Below are 19,142 nucleotides of genomic sequence, written 5' to 3' on the forward strand. Positions count from 1 at the left end.
TGATTTTACTTTGGCCTCGTTTCGCTGACTGCATTCTTGAAACGGCATCGTTCAGATCCGCCAAACTGTCAAAAACTGTTTGTTTTACAGACAAGATTACATGTACAGGTAAGATTAACACAATGCAAATTTAACAAGGTTGATCCGTCACCACTGATTGTATTGATTCGCCGCCATTGTTTTGATTCGCCGCGGATTGCGTACAGCCAATTGTCAGTGACACTTGACACTGAGTGAGATTTCTCAGTTCGCTATACACGTCGCTAATAAGTGATAAATGGGCTTGTCGGTTATCAGATATCAGTTCGCTGTATCCGTTAGTTCGCTATAGAGAGTTCGTTATATACGTAAATTTTATATGATATTATAAATCAGGGATTTTTGAACAGTTTCTTGTATCCGTTTGTTCGCTATATCCGTGTTCGTTACATCCGTGTTCTACTGTACTTGAATCATGTTTACCAACTCTCAATACATATTTACAGAAATTTGTGGGAAATCTATCTGAAAATATTCTTTCTTGAAAGCCCCATAATTCATCCCCATATTATAACACTGGCTTTATCTTGCTATCAAATATTTTAAGTAGTACATTGTCAGGCAAATTTGGAAATTTACTGTATAACTTTTTAATAACAAGAAGCGCCGTACTAGCTTTGTTAACAAGAGTAACAGTACACTTTGCCCAAGATAATCAAGTGGAACATAACACCCCTAGGTAATTATAATATGTAGACGTCTTTAACGGTTTACTGTCAATGACCCACTTTTCATATGATCGGATAATACCACCATTCATGAAAAACTGAACCCTCCATATGATTCCATAATAACTTCTAAACCCTAAGATATACAAAACTTATGGAGGATGTCAATCTTTCTTTGTAGACCAATAACACTGTCATCAAATATATAAATATACTCAGTGAAAAGTAACAATAACTGTTCATGAAAGTCAGAGCCAACAAATATACCTCTGAGTTGTGCATTTTGTAATATAGTGTGAAATTCCGTAATGAATAGCAAAGAGAAGTGACTTAACATGCTCAAGACACAACCCTGTCTTACATTGCTAAATGATTCAAAACATTTCTACTGCTGCTATAATCTTTAAATACACAGTCATTAATATTATGAATGATTTACCATGAATACCATTTCGATATGAGTGAATGCCAAAGTAAAATTTCTATTTATAGAATTGAAAGCTTTTTCCAAATCCACAAATCACCATGATCACCAACAAGACATCCCACCACTTGTAGAAAGATATTGCTGCACCAGACATAAGTCTGTAAGGTCCTTCCTGTAGTTATTAAAACATTGCATCTTGTATTTCGACAAGTAGATCTAGTATATGTATCATCATCACAGTTCTAAACTTGGATTAAATCTATTGTCATCATTCAAAATATAATCATATAAATTGCCATTTGGTTATTCATATGATATCCAGGAATAGTCTCATTGTTTTCTTTCGAACAGTTGCTCTAGAATTCAAGAGCTCCAAAAATGTCAAAACCAGAGCAAAAACTTATAAATCCATTATCAGACAGATCGTTTGTTTCTGAGACAAAAAAATATATCCCAAAACAAGGAAGTGAAATTCCATATTTTGGTGTTGTACGTGTTATTGTTAATCTTAAAATACTTATGTCGTCGGCTTATCGACTAATACAGTGCAGAGATTTTGATAGAGACCAAAGGCACTGGGATATCATTATGATTTTGTTAACAGTTAAAGATAAGATACTCGGTAGAAGTCTAGCCTAATATACAAAGGACGTATTGGATGACAAGTCTGTCAGTTTGTCAGAAATTGAATCGATCTGAAACCTTGATAGTTTCATTATAAATGTAACTCACGCTGAAATAACTTATCAATTGATACAGGCCTACGAAAGTTATAGATCTATTTTTTTTTAAAAACAATCATTGTTAACTTTTTTTTTACGAAATTACAGCAAGCGGTCTTCAATCATTCTTCCATCATGTCCAATTAATTTGATGGTTTAATTCATTGTTTGAGATCTTGAGAGCATTGCCTTGATCTAATAATCATCAGTATTTTCTATAATGTTCCCTTAATGTATATTTACAACTGATCAAAACGAGAACAGCTGATTTATTTCCAGTTTCTAGACATTTGGATCACAAGTTATATTTACCTTTTTTCTTGTCCGTGGGTCGTCTTCCATTGCACAATTGCCAACATTTTAGATAAAACCACTACTTGAAAAGTGAAAGCTGCGTATATCAGCTGTCACCAAAAGAATTTCCAAAACTTTCTACCATAACAACCTCCGCCATCTTGTCGCCGTCATTTTCCGGAAGCAGGTGCCCATTTAGAGTTATCTACCTTGGTTTTCTTCGTATGTTTGACTTCTATCTTATGTACAGTATTTTGTTTTAAAAGTTAATTATGTTTATACTTTTATTATTTTACATGTCACTTTTAGAAGAATCTTTAATTACATAAGCAATCAGCATACTCAAATGTATATTTAGATAGATCTCTATTTACATTTACATTTTATAAAGGAAAAATAATAATCTTGTTTTATCATATATTTTAAAAAATATGAATTAAAAAAAACATAAAAATATTTTAAAAATTCATTTAATTTTTTTTTCCAAACAACTCCAAACAAAATTGACAGTTGCACTATAAAATTTCTGAAAGATGATACAAGATTTCAAACCTGTTTTCCCCATTTGCAAAATTATGAATAATAAGCATCGATACATGAATATCAGGACAGGCTACATAAAAAATGGAACTTCGGGAAATAACTAAAAATGTAGAACTGGAGCTGAATTAAGCATGCACAAAAATTAATGATAACTTTAACATGAGGCAAATGTTTCAGGTTTGGACAGTGATGAAAAATAAGATATTTTTTTATGTATCCTTAACCTGACCTGTCTAAGCTGTTTCAGATAATAAAATAACAGTGTTCTTATGTATTAGGTATGGATGGATAATAAAGGTTAAATATATTTTCACAACTAACAGGATCGGGTGGTCAGGCTCGCTGACTTGGTTGATGCATGCCATCGTATCCCAATTGCGTGGATCAATGCTCATGATGCCAATCACTGGATTGGCTGGTCCAGACTCGATTATTTACAGACCGCTGTCATATAGCTGTTATATTGCTGAGTGCGGCGTTAAACAACAAACAAGATTATTGCTCTTGTATACGATGTGTGTGTTTGTGGGAGGGGGGGTGGGGAGGGCACGTGGTTGCGTGCATGCATGTGTGTGCATGTTTCCTTGTACCAGTCTGGACTAATGCCACTTTTATAGTGCTAACCCACTGATATACCATGCCACAGTTTAACATGGATACACCACTTAAACACTGTATGTATAGTATGACTCCGAACCGGCAAACCCGATCCCGTTAGTCGCCTCTTACGACAAGCATAAGACAAGCATGGGTTGTTGAAGACCAATTGTAACCCAGATCATCAAAGGTTCTTTTGGTATGACCAGCTAGGGGATCAAACCACTGACCTCCGTATCTCTGGGCAGATGCTCTATTCACCAGACCACGGAGGCAGTCAATAATATGAGTATCATCAATTTTGAAACCAAGTTCAGTGGCGAATCAGTACAAGGTATTTCTCCCAACAGAATGAAGATACAATACATTAGATAATCAAACACAATGGACATCATGTAAAAATATTTTATTTTGTACAGCTTGAAACCTTGAACAGAGATAACAGTAATCAAATATGTCCAACAACCATCCAATATCTATCTTTATTGCTTCCAAGTGTCCTCATAGACTACATCTACATATACTCTTCTTCTCTGGGTATGTCTTTTCAACTTCTCAAAAAGACACCTCTTGAGTCAATGAAATCTGAGTTGTTGGGTTTAACCCCACTGTATTCCAGTTATATCACACAATGTCAGCTTAATGTGGGAGGAAAGCCCAAAGTGATGCAGGTTTCTAAGTTTTACCACTTTGGTAAAACCCATGAGCATGTGTATGGTGCTTACAAACCTAGAAACATAATTGGGGCAAACAGGGATTCGCAACACGATCTTCGGTTTCTGGAGTGCCAAAGATATGCAACTCTGCACCTTTAACAACTGGGCCACCCATGCCCCCCACCCTACTTAAAATGTAAGGACTACACATACTCAAAAACAAACATGTACACACTACTGTTAATAACTTTCACAAACTTCTGAACACAGTGACACTTTACTCATGTACTACAAGATGACACCTTGAATAGTTGATGAGTTTGGTTTAATGCTGCATTTAACAGTATTTCAGTATGTCAACTAGATATCAGTGGAAAAAGCCTGAGAAGTGATGCAGATCTTATCCATTTACCCCTTTGGTGAAACCAATGAGCATGGGTATGGTGCTGACAAACAGAAATCTGGAGAGAGTCTGGAATTTAAACCAGGTTTCTGGCACGCCTAAGGGATGCAACTCTACACTACAAACTGTTCCATCACCTATGTCCTTAACACAGGTTAGGAGATAAACATACTGTGTTTTCAAAGTAGAGCTATGCCTGTTCATTTGCATTAATCTTTGTAACCGAATACACAGCATGTTGTTTTAATTGTTACATTTAGTGCTGCCATAGATCTACAATGAAAACACAGTATGTTTATAGCCATTCTGCCGTGACTAAATTTAAATGCAAACTCTTTGGTATGTATCAGCAACGATCATGAGTGAAGTTATGACTCCGATGTTGTGTGTAGTTGTTGTATATTGGTGTGTATAGGCAAACATTGTGCTTTACACCAGTATATTTTACTTGCATACATGAGAACACTGAAAGTGTGTAGCTGGGATATTGCTGAGTGTGGTGTTAAACAACAAACAAACAAACTGGAAACTGGAATCTAAACAACAATTATTCAGAATGAAAAGTCTGAGTATATTCGGTTCCAAACTTAATTAAGGAGAGTTAAATCTACAGGTAACTTAGCGCTACACTGAAAACACAGTGTGTTTATCTCCTAAATACCTCATTGAACTGTTGTGGCCAATATTCAACTATTTCAATTCTAAAATTTTAGCAGCTGATCTAAGGGAAACAACTCTGCAGGGAGTGCCACGTGTGCCTTATACAAGTGCCTTATGCTGAGTTTTCTGTACATTTTTCAAATGTAAATAATTATAACTTTACAACTGATCAATGTAATTCTAAAAAGATTTCTGCATTCAGTACTCCCAGTTATTTCATATGTGCTTAAAACCACTATTGTAACATAGGTTTCAAATGTTCATACGGCATAGCTTGTAAAACACCCACCCTCAGTCATCTCCCAGCTTCACTGATCCCTGAGATCTGATGATCCTTAAACAGAAAGACACTTCGAGTAAACAAGGTTTCACTGTAAAATCCATCCACATAATGACATTCCTTATGTCAAAGCAGATGGAGAAAAGACAGGGTATTTCGGGACTGAGATAATTTCACCAGCCAAGAAACAGTTCTTTATTTTACCCACAATTTCAAAAGATTTGTCCCTAGGATCAAAACACTCCACTGTCGGGCTGTTGGAGAAATCTTCGAACCAGTAAACCTTCCCATGGAGCAGGACACATCCCATACACTCTGTCTGGAAATGGCCCAATTCCTTGCAGTCTCTTGTTTCTGGGTTAAACATTCTCAGATTCTTGGTGAACTTGCAACACAGGTAGATGCTGCTGCCAAAGGTCAAGGCAAAGTTGACGTTGGAGCTGATTGGTTGGCTTATGGTGATGAATGACCATTCACAAGTTGTGAGACAGTACTGCTGAATCTGTGTTTTAAAGACGTAGATTTTGTTGTTACAGACAGCGACTGCGGCAGAGAACTCAGGCTGAAGCAAGGGAGGATGGTCCGACCATTCATCTGGAATAGGAGAGAGAGTGAATGTAGAGGATAAGGATCCCAGTGCTTAGCTGCCTGGGTAATATACTTCAGGTAATAAGAGTAGCACCTAAGTTATACCCCAGAACCCCTGGGAACGTGTCATAGAATTTTGAAAAACATTATCATACCCAGGGGAAATTTACAATGAGTTTCACTTGATGAATTAAAATTATAAAATTCATTTTCAACATTATTAAATCGCTTTGGTTCCTATCCAACTAACAATACTTTTTTTTGTTTAGTCTAATTATTGTTTGAACAAAATCTTTGGCACAAATCATGATATACCATTTTTTGTTTATTTTTGCTTGCAAGGCACAAATCACTGGTTCGCCTGAATGTCGGGATGTACCTATCAATCAGCGACTTAGCCACTAGTCTAATAAATAAGTTTAGGTCACCTGTTTCAACGTCAAAGCTTTCAACAACATTGAGTATCTTCCGGAAGCGCCCAAACCCTCCAATTAGAAACAAGTGTCTGCGGTCCACAGCACATGCTCCATGGTGTCTCCGGGGCTGTCGGAGAACCTTCTTGCAGCACCATCTACGGGTGAAACAGTTGAACGCCATCATTGTCATCTGCCACGTGTTCCTCCCCAGGACCGCCTCCCCACCAGAGACAAACACCTCCTTGTCTGAAACAGTGGTCGCAATGGTCAGTGAGTGAGTGGGTGAGTTTGGTTTAAGACCACTTTGAACATTATTTCAGTTACATCACGACATGTCAGCTTCAAAGCCCAAAGTGATGTAGGACGATGGACGTTTACAACTTTGGTGAAACGTCTGAGAACAGGTATGGAGCTGACAAAACTAAAATCATAATCAGGGCAAACCAGGATTTGAACCAACCATCAAAGGTTTCTGGTATGTCTGACAAGACTATGGGACTCAAATCTGGAATACCCAGCACCTCAGACGACTGGGCCACCTAATGTTTGACTTTGGCACATCATGTATGTCATGAATGGATTATTCTGGATGTGATAGAAAATGAGAATTCCTATTATACGTAATAACGTAATCATTGTTTGTTGTTGAAAGCCACACTCAGCAATATTCCAGATATAGGATGGCGGTCTGTAGATAATCAAGTCTGGACCAGACAATCCAGTCATTGATATTTGCTGTATATCAATATTTTCAATTGCACATGTCTTCAGGATGTCTGCTGATTTTTATTTAGAATATTTAACTTTATCAAAGACAGATATTTTCAAACTTTTATATGTTAATTTTCACCCCAAAATGGTGGTTATCATGGTTAGTGTTTATTCTAATGCTATCACAACAAATTCCTGTATTAGTATGCAAGACACACAAGAGAAAACAATCCCTGTGAAAACACTTCTGCATTAATGCATAACTACCGTAGTAGTATTTATCTTTAAAATATTTAACCAAATATGGATAAAATGTTCATCTTAAAACCAATATCATAATTTCTATTAGTTAGTGTTCAAATATTTTAAAACCTGTAATCATGGTAATGCTGAGAACCAGAGATTCCATTGTAGATAGTACAAGATACCCACCAACAAGTGTAACTTGACACCCTATCATCTTGAGAGCTTTTTCACCAAGCTCTGAGTTGTCATCTTTTGTGAGGGCTTCGACGGAGAAGGCGCACGTTTCTTGTGAGAACCACAGCATGTCCCTCGAGGCGGAGTTGCCCTCACACTGGTCAGGTTTCACACATGTTAACGATGAACAAACATGGCCGCCAAAACACATGATGGCAGTTGGAGACTTTCTCTTAGATACCTGAACATGCAGAACAAGAAATCATATAATTACTAATAACATGATGACATAAAGCAAAGCTCCAGAGCAGCGAAGTAAGTTATGCAACATAAATCACCATTACCATAATTGCCACAGATTTAAAACCAAGAAACATAATCGGGGAAACCCGGGATTCATACCCACAAACATAGGTTACTGGCATGCCTAAGGGAGGCAACTCTGCCCAGCAAATTGCAACGACTGGGGCACCCATGTCTCTAATATCAGTATCAAATGTACATACCTGGGCAGCTGGTCTTGTTCGAAGATGCAGTTTCCGTAATGCAGCAGCATCTGCCACTAGTTGCCTAGCATCTTCGTCTGAAGCCACCAGAGGATGATGAAGTAGTTTCTGTATCTGCTGCTCACACAGCATGTCAAAATACACACACTTCTTCAACAGCTCACAGAACTTGGTACTGGGAACTGCTGCCGCATTGTTTGAAGTGTGACGGTCAGTGAACTGACCTGGAGCAACAACATTGACCACAACAGGATTACAATCTTTCACAGAAATAGGCATGCTGGAATCCTGTATCAGCTCTTTGGGATCAGTGTTCATATCACTGAAATGATTGTCTGGAGAGGAACTGCACTGGTCAATCTCATTCACATTATTTTCCCCATTTGAATGTAAGGATTCAGCCAGAGGATCAGAATTGCAGGAGATATTCTGTGTGTACCACTTGCATAACACATCAAACACCAGCCACTCATCAGTGCAGTGGAGAGCATTATGGGAAAGGTAGTCAATGAGCTGTGGCTCTGGAAGGTCATAGAGTTCCAATTCTCGGGCAACATCTTCAAAGTACCACAAAGAGTGTGTCTTTGCCTTATGGAACAACTCCGACAGCGAGAACATGTCAGCCATTGTCATGACAGTCAGACAGTTGGAATGATCCAAGGAATGGTAAAGGAACTCACAACACGATTCCAGTACTTCTTGGAATTGGTACACTACAGAAGCTTCTGTCAAATCATATACATTGTCTTCTGTTATGAGCAGAGGAGAGTCCAAAGATTTCACTAACAATTGAATCACGTCAGCTTTGGCTCCTTTTAACTCAATTACATCTGATGAACTTTCTTTCATATTACTTGCAAACATTCCTTGGAAATAGTCACTTTTTGCAATAAGAACATGTTTTTGACATTTTATTCGAGTTTCATTTACTTGGAGAATGATGTGATTGTCTCCATTCTTTCCTGTAGTATGGCTAGAATGATCCATGATGTCATCCGAGACTTCTCCCCTCAACCTCTTTCTTCCATTCTTGTAAACTGAAAATAAATGATCCCATAAGTATGGAAAGTGAGTTAGTCTAACATTGTCTTAAGAAGTATTACTATCGTGTCCCAGTTTGTCAGCTTAATGGGGGAGTATAGTTTAATGTAAACATATTTTATTGTCCAAAAAGACAATGGGATTGGGCATTAGTGCAACATGTACTGCTACCACCTCCCTCATGAAACAATAACCACTTTGGTGAAACCGATAAGCACAGATATGGTGTTTCCTGAGCAAGGATGACAATCTATGTAAATAGGTTGAATGTGGAGACTTGAGACACAACACTTGACAGGGGACAAACTGACATGTCCACATATTCTCAGCTCGATGAAAGCAGTATCAGAGCGAGATCTTATTCAATATCACAAACCTCTCTCCTAAAGTACATACAGTCAGGCCGTTTCTCTCTACCTTGAGTATGGTGAACTCTCAGTGCAGTCTCGGCAAACTCTTACTTTATTTATCCCAAGTATAACCCAGATGTGTCAGATTCCTTGGTGTCTTCAACACAATCTATAACATAATCCCATTAGGTAAAACAAGCTGGTAAGTTGAGCTCAGTTTACACTTGAATTACCATAAAAAAACTTTTACAACTTCAATTCCTTTGTTAATTCCTATGTCAATGTTAACAAAATACCACTTATTACAATATCTATAGACAATAACCTCACTCCAATTAAAGGCCCGGGTAGCCTAGTGATCAAAGGGTAACCTGTTAAAGCATTCGACCAGGGTTCGATTCCGGACATGGGTACAATGTGTGAAGCCCATTTGTGGTGTCCCCCGCGCCGTGATATTGGTGGAATATTGCTAAAAGCGGCATAAAACCATACTCACTCACTTCAATTACAGGACCATGTGCTATGATTCTTTAGCTATGTTAGTATTGAATATTAGGCCTAGTCCCATGGTCCGGTGCTTCAATCAGTGAATCACCTAAAACAACACCTTTCTTCGTCTGAGTAACCAATATTTCACCTTCATGAGGTGATGGGGTCCAACAGTCAAGACAAAAGCCTGCCTCGCGCACTGGATCTTCTCACGGCTTTGAATGAACACTAACGAAATGTCTTAAATTCGCGGTATGAACTGTACGTAAGTAGAACGTGTAAGTCTTTTATATCGCCGTTACTGTAAGACTACTGTTACAAAAGTATGAGTGCAGCACTAGCCACACTATTTAATTACACAGGTTTGTCTTACATTGTTGAGAATACATATTTTATAGTTCCCGGGAAAAGAGTTCTTACCTTGAAACGTCTGTGTCATTCAACTTGCAAACAGACTGAGCAAGCAGTCTTTTATCCAGGCTTGACGAAAATAGCCGACGACCGAATTTCCTGCTGTAAAAATCCAAGGGACGTAACTCTAACCAGGCAACCAAAGAGTCCATTGGCGAAGGGTTCACTACCAAGTAGAGCTGGCTGAGGTTTTTTAGAATGGTAACTACATAACTGCGCGACTTAAATCACGTTGCAGCATTAAAAAGTATATATTAAGTAGCCAGCTCTACATGGTAGTGAACCCTTTACACTTGAGTTGCCATAAAAAAAACTTTTACAAACTTTGTAGTACTTATTTTAACATATGTAAATTACCAAAATTAGTAACTACCAAATTGCTCCCGCTAGATTTGTTTTTTTATAGAAAACAGTTTTATTTGATTCATGAAAATACAAGTTGGGGACAAGTGATACTTGTACAAATATCACTTGTCCCCAACTTGTATTTTCATGAATCAAATAAAACTGTTTTCTATAAAAAAACAAATCTAGCGGGAGCAATTTGGTAGTTAATAATTTTGGTAATTTACATATGTTAAAATAATAAAAAAAACTTTTACAAACTTTGTAGTACTTATTTTAACATATGTAAATTACCAAAATTATTAACTACCAAACTGCTCCTGCTAGATTTTGTTTTATAGAAAACAGTTTTATTTGATTCATGAAAATACAAGTTGGGGACAAGTGATACTTGTACAAAGTACAATCATGATTACAGGAGCAATTGGTACAATCATATAATTTCCAAACTTGATTTTCTTTGTATAAAAGCATGATATATGTACATAGAAAGATTTCTTATGGTTTCAATGTTGCTAGTGGTCAGTAAACTTAAATGTACAATGGTTTATATGAAAATATTTTGGTAAATATACTTTTCTTAGTACATCATGATGCGGACATACTAGTAAAAAGTGATACTGGTCCTCAATTAATCCTAGGTCACATAGTGGACAGAGTCTATTTTCTCTCGGAATATTTTGATATCTACCTTTTTCAGTTAAAAGATCATGTGATGAACATCGGGATCTTACAAGTGCTACCCTAAATTTTCTAAGACTAACACTGAAAAGGTATTGCTCTGCAGTGATATATGACTTGAAACTGCTATATAACAGGGACTTTGGTGAACGCGTTAGAGTTTCATTCAATGACTGAAAATATAAATCTTTTAATCTTTGTGTTATAGCATTTATGAACAACTTCGGATAAGCAATATGTTCTAATTTAAAAATGTAACCAAAACCACAATTATTCAGCAGGTTCCTTCAGTCGGTTACCCAATTGTTTTGCCATTGCTATCATACAAACACATCATATTGTAACATTTCTTAGGAAATCTTGAGGAGGGCATATTAAGTAGTCTTATCCAATATTTTATTATTTTCAGACGTGCTTCTATACACAAAGGGACTCGTCCACATTCACCATAAACCATCATGTTTGGGGTATTCATTTTAATATATATAATGTATACACCCTATTTGTAAGTAGATAGGGTTTATATTTTTATTTACTGACCAATGACGAGTTCATGTGTATTGATCTCACAGCATATAACAGACCCGGAAAGATCCGAGTTAGAATTGGTCTTCAGCAACCCAAGAGGCGAATTTGCTTGTAAAAGACGACTAATGTGATCGGTCGGTCAGGCTCTCTGACTTGGTTGATGCATGTCATCGTATCCCAATTGCGTAGATCCATGTTCATGATTTCGATCACTGGATTGTCTGGTCCAGACTCGATTTTTACAAACTGCCGTCATATAGCTTGAATACATGTTCCCGAGGCAAGAGAGTTAACTGACTTTAAAAGTCCAGTTTGGACTTTTATAGTCAGTTAACTCTCTTGACTCGGTAAGATGTACCCAACCTGGCTGGTAGGGCTGGGACTGTAGGTCTAATGAATAGTTTAACTCTAGCCCTGGTATAAACTGTTTAGATACATGTATGAAACCAGAGACCATATTATAGATATATGGTCTCTTACGAAGCGATCAAACATGCGTACACTATAGTTGACTGAAGCTTTATCTTTACTCAAACATATACAAGTCAAAAGGAATGTGTGCATCATCATAAAGAAATGGAAACATCAGTGACTTGTAGTGTAACCACTGAGCTCTGGTGAGTTTTTGTCATTAAACAATATGTCACGTGACAAACCACGGGTCCGGGTAGTACTGTGGGAAACCAGGTCCTTCTCAGGAACCAGCCGACTCGAGTACCCGAGTTACCCGTCCCAGCCCTAGTGGCTGGAGACATATTACATAATGCCATATCTGTAAATGGCCTCTATTAGTATTATTGCGGTCACCCGATTATGATAGGGGGCTCAATGACTTTGAACTCATTAAAAAACGGTAATCAATATAATAGATAGACCATTTCATGCACTTAATAACGATATATATTTTTTCGAGTTAAGTTTATGGGGCGGTGGGGTAGCTTAGTGGTTAAAGCGTTGGCTCGTCACATCATAGGCCCGGGTTCGATTCCCCACATGGATAATGTGTGAAGCCCATTTTCCGGTGTCCCCCGCCGTGATATTGCTGGAATATTGCTAAAAGCGGTGTAAAACCATACTCACTCACTCGAGTAAAGTATGAAGACTCTGTATGTGCTCCTCAAAATTAATCAAATCTTTTTTTTAACTCTTAACAATGCCAATAAGATATTCTTTGGTGTCCCCCCACAAATTATTTTAAAAATAAATTTCCACAGTGAACTTGACGTTTTTTCGCAACATAATTTTTATATACAAACTGAGCTCAGTCTTTACAGATTTAAAATATTGAAAGCGCGAAGGAAGCCGGGAACCAGTCAACACTCTTTTTAAATCTCGCGTGACTGTTACTTTGAGTGTCGTCCTTGACGACCGTTGTCACTTTGATGTCACATTGACGCCATTGTTGTTGTTACATCTGCACTTTGCTGCTCTTAAAGCGTTGTCTTGCTATCCTGTCTTGCATTTCTTGAACCTGTCACCATGAATGCGAGCACGTATGTTCAAGGTACAATTCTGACTTTGTTTCCATGTCTTTATGATCCTGTAACATTATTAGACAATGTGAAGTGACAGTGCCAATCTTAGGTCCATTTCTGTATACGTAAATATACCTGGGGTACAGTTGTCCAGTACCTGTGCCGACAATGACCCCAACATCGACCGTAGACCTATAGGCCGAGCCTACCCCAGTGATTTCTTCCGCAGGGTTTCGATTTTGTGTTGAAAAAAATACGTGGGAATAGCCCAATAATTTCGAACGTTAGTTTGAGAGATTAGCAGCCTGTTGTATCAAGGCTAAATGTCTATATAAATATATATACATACTACATATAAAGGAGGCAGGCCTATACATCAACCCACACTAGAAACTTCCGATTTCTTTGATGTTAACCATAAGCTGACCCCAAAACACGTCTGAAAAACTTGGAAACCGTTAGAGCTGCAAAGGAAGGAGCTCGTGCAAATCTGTTCCAAAAATGGCATACGGTATCGGTATGTACCGCAATCCTGCCAATGACGTGTAGGGAGACACACATGTCGTTTGTCCCTTCACTTGATGAAGATCCTTTTAGACCTACAACCGTCTCTGCCATTGGTGAATTGCGAAATTACCAACAACTGCATGGTGCCCTCAGTCCATAATCATACAACATAGGGTAGACTTTTTTAAAATGCATTCGGCCTCACATTCTACCCCACGTTTTACATGAACTCACCTGTGTCTGTTTGTGTTGAAATGGTAACATTGTCACATGACCAGCTGGACTGCAATGTGTCTTAACCCTCTGGCTGCCACCTAAAAATAGCCTGTGTACTATCGCTGTATTTATTTCAATTCTTTTAACATGATGTTTCAGAAGGACATATATGTCACTCTGGCACAGCAACTGTGTTTTGTGTAGGGACATACATGTCCAAATGGCATCCAGAGGGTTAAGGATGAGTCCAGTCTCCTAAATAAGCATCCCTTATTTGAGTTTGAAATGAAATTAAACATATTACAATGATAGACATTATGTTCTCATAGGTTAGTATATGTATGAGGGGAAATCGAAACGTTCTGGTCACATGGGAGGTTTCACAGAACTTGTATGAAGGAGAACATCTCTTGGATTATGACACATCAAGTTACAAACAAATAATTGTATCTGGTTTTGAGAAAGTATTGCTGGGCCAAGTGTATTAAAGGAAATTTACATTGGAAAAATAATTTTAATTCTGAACAATTTTCTATGTGAGGCAACAAACTTTTCGATTTACCCTCTGAAGTGGCTTGTACTCAATGTCTTACCCTTCCATTCCCTCACAGTTGATCGGATGATCTGGTTCCCCCTGCCTCTGTACCCCCTGCCTTTTCCTGCCCCTTCTCCAGTAGGTGTTATAGGGGCCTGTTATTATGTATATTCTTAGTGTTTAGCTCTGCATATAATATGATATTGTGTTTCCACTATCACTTACATGTGGAAAACATTAATATACTGGTTGAAATTTAACATCCTAAATATTACACTAAATATGACATACTTCCCAAACTAAAAGAAAACCAACAAACATTATTATATATTCTTGTCCTAAACAAACGGTTAAAGACAAATTCTACCAACTGGATGTATGACTATGAACAGCTTACCAGTATACTTGGCCTGGCATATACTTTGTTATTTGGTATTTCCTAGAAAATCCTTCATATTGTCTATTTTTGATTATGTAATCTCCACCTCTCTTTATTGAATGTGTACTTGAAACAATACAAGTCTTCTGTTTGGATCACATTGTCTATGGTTTCTCATAGAAAGAATCTCAGCTCTCAATATACATATTTCCAATACTGCAATAGACCATTCGGTCATTCACGTCATATCTGCTTTACCTTTGTCTGTACCTCACATCAGCTTTTTACCATCATTCATTATCTACTATATAAAATAATATCATTTTTGTTTACTTCATGTACAGATTTAATTCTTAATCGTAACCACCTATAGACTTTTCACTCATACCTTCATCACTTTTCTGGCTCTACCGACAAAATTTCATATTTGCTACAATAAAATTCAATAATTGAATAACTTTTTCTTCAACATAATATTCTTTCCTCACGTCCCATTCTTTCCACTAACTCCCTCTCTATAGCAACCCACTTCAAAGTCCCTGACCATCCCTGCCTACTTGTCCCACCTGCCCGTCCCACAGACCCTTCGCCCCAGCACTGTCCCTTCTGTGTCCCTCACTATCGCTGGTCAGTACATCGTGGACGACACTGACTTTGTTGAAGTAGATCTCATGGATGAGGAGATCGTCCAGCCAACCCACTCCTTCCTGAAGGCCTTGCTATCCAGGGTGGCCAACTTCTTCAGAAGAGTCAAGAGTGTGTTTAAGAAGAAGGATGATTAGGCAGTGAATTCTGAACACAAAAATATATACTTATACAAAACATTTATGAACCATTTTTGGGAGTGTTGAGGCATTTGTTACAATATTTGGGAAATACATAAATTTTACCTTTATTTGTTTTATTGTTTTCTTTTTAGTAATAAAACACGTTATTTGTTACAAATTTTGGTTGTGTTTTCATTTGCTCATTTGGTCTGCTAGTTTATGGCGATGTTCTGGACTAAGTCATGGTGATCAAACATGTAGTTCATAAGCAGCTGCCACATTGGGGAAGACACGCTGGTGCACCATATAAACAAGTGTTCGATTAGGGTCAACCCACCTTATTCTGGAATGAAATTGGTGTTTTGTCCACACTGACAAACCTAGAAATATAAGTAGGGCGAATCCGGCATTCAAACACACGGTCTTTGGTTGCTGGCATGCTTAAGGGACGCAACTCTGCACAGTGACCTGAGGCGCCTAAGACTGGTCCCATGTAAAACCCGCTAAGGATTCTTGAAGAAGGATGATTAGGCAATGAACTATGAACACATATGTATATACTTACATACAAAACATTTATGAATCATTCTTGGACTGTTGAGGCATTTGTTATAATATACGGGTGGCTCAGTCGTGTACTTAGGCGCCGCGATTCGATGTGCAGAGTTGCGTCCCTTGGGAAATTAACATTCCAAACGTCACATCCACTCACATACTAAGTAGTTTACATGTACATTACTTAATCTTCACACAAGTGTTTTTAGGATAATAAATATGTGAAACTCATGAATATGTGAGTGAGTCCTCCTTTAGGACTCTTGACGCATTTGTAACAATATTTAGGAAATATATTACTTGCAAAATGTTTGGTAATAATCAAATCATTAAGTAGAAAGTTGTACCACGAACAATACATACCTTCTGACCACCATGGGAAATTAATGCATGGAGTGTGGCAGACGTTGTACCACAAATCATTTTGTCGAGTTCTTTCCGACACTGGAATAATGACATGGCACCACAGCATTGTGTTTTCAAGGCCCCAAACAATTTTTACACGCACGCACGCACGCACGCACGCACGCACGCATGCACACACACACTGTACCATGAACAAACAGAGTGACGAAGATGTATACATCCTCTGGTTGCAACATTTCTTGTTGACGAAATGGTCTACATGTTGGTACAGTTGCAATGTTTCATCTTTGACAACCAGGCTGTTCCTGGTAGGCCCATGATACAAATCAAACATTTAAAATGAATTTAAAACGAATGAGTGAGTACGGTGCCGTTTTTAGCAATATTCCACGAATATCAGTGCGGGGGACACAAGAATTGCGCTTCACACATGTACTCATGTAGGCAATTGAACCTTGGTCTTCGGCATGAGCTAACCCTTTCACCAATAGGCTACCCACCGCCCCCCTGTTGAGAAGGAAAGTATCCATCTCTGGCGGTCTGGCTGGGTTCATGTTTCAGTGTGGACAATAATATTTTGGAGGCTTGGGAACATTTTGTCATAACATCATGACATTGATTGGAATAGATGCAAGTACTCGGCTAAATGGTTATGATGCAACGCCTATCATATTTCATCCATACATTTCAACATGGATATCACCTTGGTGAGGTGAGGTGAATGGGTTTAACGTCAAGCATAGAGCGATGTTCATGCACGTGTGTGTGTGCGTGCGTGGCTGAGGGGGCGGGGCCAAATAGGGGTAATTTGGCTATATTGCTTTAAACGACTGCTTCTCTGGAACTAAGAGTTAGATATCAACCATATTTGGTTGGAAACATTCTTCGGTTGTGAGAATTCAAAATTGTACAAATGGAGGGGCTAATCACACCCCAAGGGGCTTATGGGTGTGGCCAAATAGGAGTAATTTGGCGTTATTGTTTTCAACGACTTCTTCTCTTGAACTAAGAGATAGATATCAACCATATATTGTTGGAAGCATTCTCCAGTGGTGAGAATTCAAAATTATACAAATGGAAGGGCTGATCACCCCCCAAGAGGCTGAGGGGCGGGGCGAAATGGGGGTAATTTGGCTATATTGCTTCAGACGACTTCCTCTCTGATACTAAGAGATAGTTATCAACCATATTTGGATGGAAGCATTCTCCAATGGTGGGGATTCATATTGGAGAAATGGAGGGGCTGACCCCAACCCCTACCCCCGGGGACTAAGGGGCGGGGCTAAAAAGAGTTTATAACTTGGACACAGTTAAGATCCCCATCGTATAACCATATGTACAATTGAGAGTATAATGAGAGGAATGCACATATGCTACAAGGACTGGCCCTTCTGTTCATCTGTCCGGCACTCCCAAAGGAGTTAGAATCTTGACCATAACTTGCAACCGATATTATCCCCACCCTATAATAAACAGATACATGTTATGTTTGTTTGTTTGTTATGAAGAGAATAATACCTTTAATATGATTTATCCTGGATCATAACATAGAAACGGTTCAGATCTTTATGCCACATTTGTATCTAGATAAATACACGTTCATTCTGTCAGATTTGCCATCCACCCATATTAAATGCTGACAGAATCCAAATGACGAAATATTTGGTGTATTATATACATGTACAATGCAAATGTATATTTTGTCATGATTGCGTCAATATCCAGGTGAGCGATACAGGCCCTCTGGGCCTCGTGTTCTAATTACAGTCCGTTTGACTCCAAATGAGAACGATGAATTGCAAAATAACTCGAAATCAAGAAAAGTGTATGAAACATCAATATGGTACTTGACCATGAATACCCTGTACCCAACAAAATCTGAATTTTAAGACCCATGACGGATGAAGTTCTTTAAGAAACTATCATGTAATTTTGTATAGAAATGTGTACATGACACGTGGGGGGACAAACCGTGGAAGGAACAGCACAAGCACGCATGCACTGCACGTTCTGTGGTAGAGGAAATGACAGAGCGTTAGAGGGGCCTTCTCATGATAATTTCAGTCGCAATCTGACTCGCTCATGCCATAGATCTCGTCGTCTGAACTGCTGGTGCCTGAAACTAGTGAACGAACCATGCAGGGTCTGCTGATTGCTGGTTGTGAAAATAGTCATAGTATGGTTATAGTCACTATCGTACCTTAAATTTGACGGACCCTTACAAGCTGCCGGTTGAATAGTAACTAGTAACACCCAGAATCGTGACTGAAGGAATTAATTCAGCTCATAATAAAATTTGCTCCATTTATATGATGGCGCGACTTAACTTCTCTCCTTAAAATACAGCCGAATTCCGTCTCTTACACCCCAGTGCAAGCGCAAATAAAGTCGGGAGCCAGTTTAACTTATTTTGTAATATCGCGTGATTTTACGAGACTTCATGATTTCCTTGACGACGGTTGTCACTTTGATGTTACATCGACGCCATTTTTGATGCTACATCTGCACTTTGCTGTTCTGAAAGCGTTGTTTTCCTATCATTTATTGCAATTTCGGAACCTGTCACC

The 19,142-nt window shown here is 38.3% G+C and overlaps 3 protein-coding genes across 8 annotated transcripts in view; 1 reads left to right on the forward strand and 2 right to left on the reverse strand.

Annotated features, from left to right (window-relative positions):
• The window catches only part of LOC139480462 (cerebral cavernous malformations protein 2 homolog), a 29,319-nt gene extending 26,997 nt beyond the window's left edge, over positions 1–2,322 (reverse strand). For all 6 annotated transcript variants that reach the window (XM_071263543.1, XM_071263542.1, XM_071263541.1 and 3 more), the window contains exon 1: positions 2,169–2,322. In XM_071263543.1, coding sequence (XP_071119644.1) covers positions 2,169–2,198 — 30 coding nt within the window. In that variant the 5' untranslated portion in view covers positions 2,199–2,322. The remainder of the gene's footprint in view (positions 1–2,168) is intronic.
• Positions 2,323–3,715: 1,393 nt separating this feature from the next.
• Positions 3,716–10,301, reverse strand: LOC139480461 (kelch-like protein 38). The gene is made up of 5 exons (XM_071263538.1): positions 10,231–10,301; positions 7,931–8,967; positions 7,437–7,665; positions 6,306–6,539; positions 3,716–5,883 (listed from the first exon to the last, which is right to left on the reverse strand). Exons 1-5 carry the CDS (start codon positions 10,247–10,249, stop codon positions 5,411–5,413), a joined length of 1,992 nt encoding a protein of 663 aa, XP_071119639.1. The 5' UTR covers positions 10,250–10,301; the 3' UTR covers positions 3,716–5,410.
• A 2,953-nt stretch (positions 10,302–13,254) lies between these two features.
• LOC139480344 (uncharacterized) lies at positions 13,255–15,669 on the forward strand. The gene is made up of 3 exons (XM_071263407.1): positions 13,255–13,279; positions 14,585–14,646; positions 15,409–15,669. The coding sequence occupies exons 1-3, from the start codon at positions 13,255–13,257 to the stop codon at positions 15,667–15,669; spliced, it is 348 nt and encodes a 115-aa protein (XP_071119508.1).
• Positions 15,670–19,142: the final 3,473 nt, after the last annotated feature.

Source organism: Haliotis cracherodii, unplaced genomic scaffold (genome assembly GCF_022045235.1).
Source record: "Haliotis cracherodii isolate W230 unplaced genomic scaffold, xgHalCrac1.p SCAF_4, whole genome shotgun sequence".
Lineage (NCBI taxonomy): Eukaryota > Metazoa > Mollusca > Gastropoda > Lepetellida > Haliotidae > Haliotis > Haliotis cracherodii.

Bases quoted from the DNA above. Each gene is read 5' to 3' on its own strand.
- LOC139480461 (XM_071263538.1), bottom strand. The intron at 7,666-7,930 runs GTATGTACATTT...CTGCATGTTCAG, and splicing joins GAACAAGACCAGCTGCCCAG to GTATCTAAGAGAAAGTCTCC. The intron at 6,540-7,436 runs GTGGGTATCTTG...CCACTGTTTCAG, and splicing joins GTGTCAAGTTACACTTGTTG to ACAAGGAGGTGTTTGTCTCT.
- LOC139480344 (XM_071263407.1), top strand. From the start codon at position 13,255: ATGAATGCGAGCACGTATGTTCAAG. The intron at 13,280-14,584 runs GTACAATTCTGA...ATTCCCTCACAG, and splicing joins TGCGAGCACGTATGTTCAAG to TTGATCGGATGATCTGGTTC. The intron at 14,647-15,408 runs GTAGGTGTTATA...CCCTCTCTATAG, and splicing joins CTTTTCCTGCCCCTTCTCCA to CAACCCACTTCAAAGTCCCT.